The 10,470-nt window shown below is 39.2% G+C and overlaps 1 protein-coding gene across 2 annotated transcripts in view; it reads left to right on the top strand.

Annotated features, from left to right (window-relative positions):
* Positions 1 to 8,712: 8,712 nt before the first annotated feature.
* 5PtaseI (inositol polyphosphate-5-phosphatase A) overlaps positions 8,713 to 10,470 on the top strand; it is a 44,309-nt gene continuing 42,551 nt past the window's right edge. For both annotated transcript variants that reach the window (XM_083126851.1, XM_083126850.1), the window contains exon 1: positions 8,713 to 8,958. In XM_083126851.1, the coding sequence (XP_082982977.1) occupies positions 8,887 to 8,958 (72 nt within the window). In that variant the 5' untranslated portion in view covers positions 8,713 to 8,886. The remainder of the gene's footprint in view (positions 8,959 to 10,470) is intronic.

Raw genomic sequence — 10,470 nt, 5'->3', positions numbered from 1 at the left:
GTTAATTAATAATAATTTAATGTTAATATAAATGGTTTCAAATGTTGTTGTTTTTATTACTATTATTATTATTAGTGTTGCGGAGTCCAAATGGTAGGACTTCTGAGTGCCACGTGGAAGATCGGTGTCCGATTTCCGGGGTGGGTGATTTCAGGTGAGAATTTTTACGGCAATGTTCCCCAAGGAGCAGCTCTGGTGTCCACCCACCCTCTAGTAAATTTGTAGCTGGGGAGTAACGGTGGCCGGAGCGGGATGCTGATCACATCACCTTCACAAATGGCTCCGTTGGTGAATGTGTGGCGCCCTACCTTCACCCCCCTTCTCCATATGCCTTTACGGCCATGTTGCAATGCTAATGGGAAGCTTTACCTTGTTAGTATATGTGAAACGCATTGTTCGAATCCCTTCCGAAATATATTATTATTATTTCTACGTGCCTTTGTGAACTGGCGTCACGCAAATACAGAGATTGCGTTATAGTTCACTTTTGTGTCCAAGGCCGGTGCGAATTTTATTCATTGTTAATTTGTACTTGCTTTGTGTCTAAAGGTTATTGAGTACTTTTTATGTTCAGGAATTCACTTAAGTTGGATGGGGTCTCCAAACTGGCTCAACCCGAAAATTCTGAAGTGCTTTGAAAAAAAAGCTTTTCAACTATAATTTCAATGTGGAAGTTAACGTATGTGTGGGTAAATTAATAGGGTAATACCTTTAAGATTACAATACTATTGTTCTTTAAAGAAAGGCAAGGCCTTCATCTGACGTCATCTAATTGTGTATCAGCTTGTACAGTTTCCACCTTTATACCATGTTACTATCTTCGAGTACCACTTGGAGCTCCAAGACGTCAACACTTCAAAATGTGTATTATTTAAGATTATATGTATAATTTTTTTCTCGTAAATTTTTATTTTGTGAATTTGTTGAATTAAACAATTAAGTAGTCAGTTGTTTATCCTCCTAGCCTTCAGTAGTGTTGAACGCACAAATATTACGAAGCAAATTGTCCCGGTTATCTATTCTTCATCTTGTGCGACGTAGGTGCCCGTTCGTGCCAACTATCCGTACCTCAGAAAAAAATTGGTGGATGGATCTACCAAGAATATTTCAACGTGACATAAAACAACACTGGGTCAAAAATAAATGACCTATCGATACCTCGAAAATACAGCAAATGTGGGTTTAAATTTCCCAGCACTGAAGAGATAGCAAACGCTAGTTCGTGTTACACATCGCGATTACGTAGTTGTTCTCTTATATCCACTGTTTTTGAGGACAGGGGTTTGTCAGTTGCTTCGTTTCAGTTCGCACCGAGTCAAACAAAAGGGTAGGATATACTACGCGCGTGTGCGTGTGCCTATACAGCCTAAGGGTCCCGGGTTCGAATCCCGGTCGGGCTTGGTTGTTTGTGAATGTCCATTCATCAATTTCATCATTTCATCACTCATCCCCATCTTCGCAAATTAGCCAAGAGGCACAAAAAACGAAGTAAAATAAACTAAATCAATCATAGCCTATACAGCCCTTTAAGTGGAAAATATTAGATGGGCGGGGGGGGGGGGGGTTGGTCCCACCTTGGGGTTAGCTGGGGGATGCTCCTGTGGTTTAACATGGTGACAATGAGACAGCTGGGGAATGTTTTGAAAAAAAAAAACTAGCTTGGGGAATACCATTTTTCCTTATCTAATAATAACATGTTAGTGGTTTTAGTCTCACCTATAGAAACGTGTCGGTAAGGTGTACCGCTGCGCACCGCCAGAAAAATAAAAGCAGTTTGAATTTGATTTTGAATTTTTGGGTGCCCCAGCACTTAAAGGTTATTTTGCACCCGTCACGTTATACTGGGTCCAGCCCCTTACCTTACATAAATTAACAGTAATGTAGTTAACTAAAATATTAAAACATTCTGACCGGTTAAAAGCTGAAGCTGTAAAGGGCACTCAGCACACATAAGGACGAAACACATACGCCAGAGCCTCGTTAGTCTGCAAAATGCAGTCCAGAGTGTATTACGTGAAAGTGAGGTTGACAATGGATGTTCTACGTGGAAGGATCACCCCTTACACCCCAAAATAAAAGCAGTGTTTGCGTAGGTGGGATTATTGCAGCTATACGAGGAGTGCCTAAATTTAATTTTCTGTTCGGTTGTCTACAGCATTGGTAGCACCTAATCCTACTTTGGCACTGGTCAATTCTTCTACATTATATATTTCCTTCGTTTATTTATTAATTCATTAAAGTGAAATGAATAATAGTACAAATTCCATGGTAATATTTATACACACTATGAGATACAAATGTATTTTTCCCATCTCACACGCCGCCGTTAGAAATTGACACGTTCTCATATGTTGTGACCAGCGCGAATCCCTTTCCTACCACGGCCTTGCCTTCAAAGCTATAATAAAGCAGCAAACATTCTGCGTGTCTTTGTTCCGTCCATGTTCCAATGACGTTTTCAGCTTTGCGACAGAACGAACAGGTGACGCACGTAAATGTTGGCCAACAAGTCAACTCCCACCACTTTACGAGCACGCAACGTAGCCGCTTCCCCTGATCAGTTGGATGCGAATATGGAATCTGATTGTCAGCAGCGAACGGGATGGAAATATATGCATGAGGTGACGGAAGACATTTTCCTGCTGAGGCAAACTGAATAGAATAGAATAGAGTAGTTTTATTTAGCGAGGTTCAGCCTTAGGATACTCTGCTACTGCTCTACCGTTTTAGTCAATTGAAGCTCTGCCCACTATGCTATGTTCCTCATTCATGAAAGTAAATGCTACGTTATCTTTGAAATGATTGTGCCTGATCTGTTCGCTTGAATTATAGTGCATCGCGCGGCAGCAGATGAAAAAAAAGTATACATTAATGTATTTCTCTGTGTTTTGATACACCAAAATTACACCATTAGGAGCAGTGGCGACGACTAGGGGGGAAATTTTGCCACCTTTCCCCCACTCCTCACTATGGCATCTTAACGATAAGCCCTGTCTCCCAAAAGAAGGTAAATTTCCCTCGACTCCAGTTTTTGCACCCAATCGCCGCCACTGATTAGCAGCATATGTATTTAATGTATTAGTCAAATCAAAACATATTTGTATCCGTGGATACATTTTGAGTTCTGGGCGTACATACACACAGCTTATCATCAAGAAATACTTAACAATATCCAATATTTTTTTTAAAAAAATGTTTAAAAGGAGTAAAAAATATACTCCCCCTAATTCCCCCCATTTCCTCAACACCCCTTAAATTTTTTCGACAAAGGATCAATTTTTAATCATTTATAATTTTAATTTAACTTTTACATCCCCCTAATAACGAACTTACACACCCTAAATGGAAAATTCTGGATAAACCCCTGCTGTGCAATATAGTTCGACCGCGGATCGAACTCACGGCCACTTGATTTCAAGGCGACAGAGATAATATTACGGTATCGTGGAGACCTAGTTCACTATTCATTCTCTTCGTTGCGATTAATCCAAGAGGTTGAACGAATGGAAGAAAAAACCGTCGGTCCAGTTCAGTGACGAACGAAGAGGGTATGTGAACTGGCCCCTCCCGCCAAATAATACGTCCCACAACGATCTACATATATATCAATGCACGATAATGACAGTGGCAGCCGGCAGCTAGTATGATGGGTAGTGCCAACATGATCAAGAAAGAAAGATAAAAAAAGGAAAAACATCTCCATGGCGTATGTCATAAAAATATAATGAAAGAGGTAATTTAAATGACATTTTGTTTTCTAAAATTTACATGCAGAAAACATTTAAGAGTTTCTATGATTGATTGATTTTGTGATTATTTTACTTCGCTTTTCTGTCACTTTTGTCAAATCGCGAAGGTAAGGGTGAGTGATGATACAATGAAATGGATGAAGGGACAGGGAAACTCGCAAAGAACACCCATGCCCAGGCAGGGATTTGAACCCGCCAACCCTGGCATCGTAGCACGCTCTCTCTCTCGTTTCCAAGAAATCCATGCCTCTCACCTTTACCATTTTTTAAAAATATAAGCGGTTAAAATCAAACGTAGGCCGGACAAGTTGTTAACTTTTACGTAATTTATTATCAAATGGTAAGGTGCAAGACAGTGTATGTAATAATTCACTAATCAGATTCATCTTCACTTGCTTCACTAAAAATAACACTGAACAATTTGACGCACACAGTCGAACACAGACTTCTCGCCTTGCTTTGTTTACAATGTTGCCACTCCAACACTGTATATCAACAACCAGTGTTACCAAGAACTAAAATGTGATTAGCGCCAAAATCCCATTAATATCTGCTGAATGAAATGTGGATCTAAAAATTGTAAAATTCAATGCAACAAACTGAATTCTATTTCTAAGTGAAATTCATATATAAATATAGGAGTGGGTGAGAGGCAGGGATATATTTTCGTAAGGAAGAAATCGATAACGAAAAGTCTGGATGACCCTTACAACGCACATCTATCCAAATTGTTATATAAACGTGGGAAGATATTACGTTCGTTCTTCCCAAAATAGGCACAAACGTAGCTAGTACCTATCTTTCTCAAGTATTACTTCTCAAACGGGTATTAAAAATCGGTCAAAATTACTGACTTCTCTCTAAGTTTGCAAATTTGCCACCACAGTGCGAAGTCTCCCGTGTCGTACAGTGGGATCCATGAGTATTACCGTGCAAATTGTCCACGACTATTTTCATTAATTTTTCTCTTTTATCCTGTGTGTTTTTAAACGATGGATTTATAGGTATGATGATGCAGAAGTTGTCAACAGCTTGTTTTGTGTTTTCTTTTAATTATTAAAGCTCTTATTGGGTCAAATAAAGTGCACGAACATGGTGATGGACAATTTGCACGGTAATACTCATGGATCCCACTGTACCAAACGAAAATTGGCTCGGCTGGTGTCTGACCAGCATAGCTAGCCCCTTCCTACCCTGTTTCCTGCCGAGACTTTTTCAAGCCTTTCAACGTCTTTTTGCATGGCTCGGAAGAAGGGTGGCGAACAGCAGGGGATTCGGACCTCCTTGTCAGTAAAAGTGTTAATTTTACCATATTTTGGCGATGCATGCGCTTCTTCTGAGGGTAGAGCCATGGCACAGCGGCTCTCCCCTTAGAGCAGCTGCTGGATAAGAATATGAATTGTCACCCTTCGAAATGCATTCAAGTTGCTCGATTCATTTGGACTAATTATTTTATGTTGGCCAATATGTCAATTCCAAAATCTGTAGAATGAAAATTCGTGTCGATTGCTAAGGCTGGGTTGTCGATCCTTCCCCCCGACCCCATCTAGTAACTAGAATTTACGCCTACGATCTCAACATTCGTTCGGAAGTACTCACAATATCTACGAGAAACCTCTGTCAGGATAACGGGCTCCGAGATTTAAACATTAGTCAGCAGTGGTGCTGTTAAAGGGAACAAGGGTATGGAACAGCACGTTTAAAAGCTTCTGCCTCCCATTTTTTAGAAAAAAAACCAACAAAAAAACAACATTTTAACCCAGCAATATATATTGACATCATTATTACATTCACAATATTCTGATGTCTTTCCGACATCTTCTTTCAGTCGACTCCCCGCCCCCTCCCCACAACAAGCAAGGAAAACTAGATAATTGATACGCACCTACTGCCTTCTGATTGGTCTCTAGTTTATCAATGAACCAATGATCAGACTTCTTATATGCGTTAGGTCTGCCTAGTTTTGAACCAAGCCTCCTATGTTGTCGATGGTGTAGGATTTAAAACATAGGCCTAATCTTAGATTTGGAATAATAAAGATTATGAATTTCGGTTTAAAGCTTTATTATCTGATTCGTCGATTACATATTCACTTTGAATAGTGCTTGCAGATCTGAACCTAAGAGTGCTTGCACACCCTTTAATTTTCTTCCGCGCTCCTTTTTCAAAACGTATTTTCCACCAAAAGCACTTATTGTGCGTAGACGTCCCGATTTCGACACCCGGTGGAGGCACAAGTGGTTCGGATCCCACTAAACTGTAGGTCCAGTTCCGATTTTCTTCATTTGCATAAAGTGGACTTAAAAACAAAACTCATATTGAGCGTAGAATTTTAGATATTGAAGCGAGACTACTATTATTATATGCAACAGGCAAGCCATTGGTCCAAATCTGAAAGCGAAACCGCATTTCCTGTAGATACTGGGACTGAGAGTAGCTGTTTTCTTTCTTTCCTCAACATTGCTGATTGTTTCATCAATTTATTTCATTTTGCTTGTCCATTCGTGGTTTTTGATAATTACCTGTAACTTAGCGTGAGTTTCTTCATGTTTTCTTTTGTTAGCATAACTTCAGGTCGGGCCTCCCCGATGGTGCAGTGGTAGCGTGGTCGCCTTGTAGCCAAGGGGTTCCGGGTTCGATTCTCGGTGGAGACACATAGTGGTTCGGATCCCACTTTAAACTGTAGGTCCAGTCCCGATTAGCCTTACTGTGCATAAAGTGGACTGAAAACACCAACTCAATTAAGCAATCATAACTTCAGGTTGCATGTCCAACTTTTTGTAATCAACTCACACAAATTCAACACTCAGCAGCTACTTTCTTGTTTTTGTCACCTCATTTGTATTTAACATATGATTTCATTGGAATTCATGATCGTTGTGTTGCAAAGGTGAAGGTCCAAAGAGTATGTTTGTAAAAGCAAGAATTGATTTTTAGAATTTCACTACATAGCTCAGTGCGATTGTGCGTAATTTGTGTTTCTGTTTGCACCGTAGGACCACTTTCTTGCAGGGTAAGACACGATATACGTCACTGGCTTGCACGAACAAGCTTTGTACGTTTCAAACTACTAAGTATGTGGTTGTTGTCAAAGCAAATAAGAATGGGGTTTCCCCCTTGAGTAGCTCCAAAACCTTGTTTCTGATTATATGAGAATGACTATCTGTTTTTGTATAGACAAGAATTAATTGAAGTTAATGCTACATAACATATTAAGTATTTTGCACCATCACGTAGCAATTTAAACTAAGATTACTGTAATTCTGATATCATTATTAAATAAATACGTGCCTACAATAAACATGTTCTCTAATAGTAACACTTAAAGTATTTTAAAAATAAGACCTTTTTCTTAATTAAAACTGTAAATATATAGCATGATCAAGGTTTTTATGGAAGGTAAAAAGTTAGGAGACCAGGGTGGCAGGCAGTGGCGAGTCCAGAAGTTACAGTTTGGGCGGACGAATTCCAGTCGGGTACCTCACCGAGAACCAATTATAACCTACAGTTCCATTGTTTCATGTAAACAATATAGGCTATAGTATTGTAAACAGGAACCAAGCTGACTTCCATACTCTAGAGATTGGACTTTAATCAAACAAAAAATATTCCAGAGTCTGTTAAACTTGGTGATAAAAGACAACATAATATTAGGCATAATAATACATCCAAAAACGTAGCAGTTGGGAGGGGCCGACCTTCGTGGTGTAGGGAGTGGCTATCAGTTAGCACATCATGGCTACGACGTCAGGGGTTCTGGGTTCGAATCCCGGAATGGACATGGGTGTTCTTTGTAGGCTAAGTGTTCCTTGATAAATTTCATCATATCATCACCAGTGGCGGCGATTATGGGGGTCATGGGAGGGAGTTGTCGGGCTTCTTGTCACTTTTTCGCCCGCACTATGGTAAAGGTAAAGGTAAAGTGTTCCCCTGTGCATAGCACCACGCCATGAAGGCGTATAGGGGGTGTGGGGGTAACGCCCCACACTTTGCTAAACCTTATCTACCAAGGGGAAGTAAACTATCCTTGCCCCACCCCATCCCAATTTTGAAACCCAATCGCCGCCACTGATCATATCTCCACAGATAACTATCTGATTCCTAAAAGCTTTCAGGTGGAAAAAAAATAAGGGGTAGGTTGACATAGTCTTGTCCAAGTAAAACTGAAGTAAGAAAAAAAATTGCAGAATAGGCATTTTAGGCACGATTAGCAAAATAGGCGCTAACCCTCAAAATAGGCATACATAGGCACTATAAAAATGCGTTTTGGACTAGAAACACCATGAAATGAACTTAAAACGTTAAAGCCTATGTTTTACTACAAATGAATAAAAAAGGCAAATAGGCAAAAATCCGCACCCTAATTATTACTGAATGTTAGGCACTTCGTTCCGTTCGAAATATAGTTCTAGATATGTACCTGTATGTTTGCTTTATTTTCAATACCGCACCTCCTAAATTTCATTCTGCTTCCCCTGGTGCCGCCGCTGGCTTTAACTTTTAAAAAATATATATATTAAAGGGCTGCCTCCATCACCAACTTAAAAAAAATGCGAGGATAAGATTGACGTTGAATTGAATTTATTTATTATACTTCGTTTTTCTGCTAATTTTGGTTGATCACGATACGCGAGCAAAATAAACAAATGTAGCCAAATTTTTACATCGTCATATAGGGCATCAATCGGGGGGGGGGGGGGGTGAGCCCTATTGCAATTGTGCATATTTATAACGCGAATGTGAGCATTTCTTTATGAGTTATTAATATTCTATCTATGTCCAAATCTAACATCTAACTGCGTGGATCAAAACAGTACCCAAACAATTACGTTCTGCACTGAAATGACATTGCGCTGGTTGCGACTGCAGACGATTTCCATTGCAAGTAGGAGTTCTTCCGTTTTCTCTTCACAATATCGATTCAGGTTTTATGGTTTCCGTCATTGACGTAATCCGTGGTAGGCGTGGTTAACGTAGTACGACAGCAAAGGATAAGAATTTCTAAGATGAAGTGTACTACGAGCCCTGGGAACTGCAGATTGCAGTTAACTCAGTATGTATGAGATTTTAAGCCATAGACACTGAGCTGCTTATCTACAAAATTTGTGCAATGATCGGTACTAACCCGTAGCAAACCATGGCTGGAATACCTACAAGGCCTACACCAACATTGTTGGTAACTGCTAACGTTGGGTCGATTTTTGAAGACGTGAGTACCTTCCCTTTATATTAGCTAATTTATATGGAGATTCAATAATAAATATGCCCCTATGCAGAGATGCATAATAAGGATGGTAATGCGAAAATGTTGTGTTATAATCAGTGTACACGGTGGCCTTGTTCAACTTGTACCTGCCTGCAAATTGCCATTTCATGCAAGTTAAATGGTCTTTTACAGATACAGAAAATACAAAAGTGTAGGATATGTAACGTCAAAAAACTTGTACGAGTATTATATGCATGCAGATGTATATATATATATATATATGGAAAAATTCAAGATTGTGGGTGTTACTTTTTCAAAATAAATAAGCGTGGAACTTTGGAGGGAAGCTTGAATTGTAAACAAATAATATGTAGCTGTAGGATGAAAAGTTTGGTTTTTAAACATCAGATACATAATACATTATTTAGAATAAGATACACGAAAGCTGGAATACATATTAATGCAATTTTTGTAACTATTCCCTGTAAACACAGTGCTTGATTCATAATAGAATATGCAAGTATTTTTACATTTTGTTCTATGTAGCTGTAGAATGAAAAGTTTGGTTTTTAAACATCAGATACATAATACATTATTTAGAATAAGATACACGAAAGCTGGAGTACATATTAATGCAATTTTTGTAACTATTCCCTGTAAACACAGTGCTTGATTCATAATAGAATATGCAAGTATTTTTACATTTTGTTCATAAAGTTACCAAGGTATTAAGAGGTGTTTATATGTTGGGACTTTTAAAAGTGATGTGTACACATACTTGTGTTGGTAAAAATTTACTATCCTTCGGACACCTCTAATTTTTTCGTTTCGTCAATTTTTGACATTCGTACTTACGTACCTGCTTCGCGGAACATTCCTGAAGGTGTATCAACATTGTTTTGATGAAATTAATTGCAATTTTTCACATTACCAGTACGTCTTTCTGATAGGCCTTTTCGCTTGCCTGAGACGAACTAACCTAACCACGTGCCAATGGTTCGTGGGGCTAGCGCCAATGGTTCACAATTATTTCCAATTTCTAGATCCTGATACTAACACGACACCAAATTTTAACTATGTTTCCTAACCTAACAGAACTAACCTAATCACGCACCAATGGTTCGTGGGGCTAGCGCCAATGGTTCGCAATTATTTTCAATTTCTAGATCCGGTAACACTTTACAATACCTGAGACGGATTCCTTCAAATTTACAGGAGAAAGTACTTACGCAAATCATTTTCTGTAGTGTTGTTGATGTTCGGGAATGTAGTTTTGATCCATTTTAATGCGAATGCATGTGGTTTTCTACGAAAATCTATTTCCGATGCGCTATTGCTGCTGCCGCCATGATGTTGTCCGTATATGCTAAATTGAATGAAAGGAGTGCTAATGGAACCTAACCTAACCTAGTAGGCATACCTCGTCCCCGTGATGGTTCGTGGGGCTATCGTGAATTTTTGGGCTAACGTCAATGGTTTTTGGGGCTACCCGTGGATGGTTTGTGGGAAATAAGG

The sequence above is a fragment of the Lepisma saccharinum genome, chromosome 8, assembly GCF_977018435.1.
Source record: "Lepisma saccharinum chromosome 8, izLepSacc3.1, whole genome shotgun sequence".
Classification (NCBI taxonomy): domain Eukaryota; kingdom Metazoa; phylum Arthropoda; class Insecta; order Zygentoma; family Lepismatidae; genus Lepisma; species Lepisma saccharinum.
Note: the sequence above shows the minus strand (reverse complement) of the source record. Positions and strands in the feature narration are given on the sequence as shown.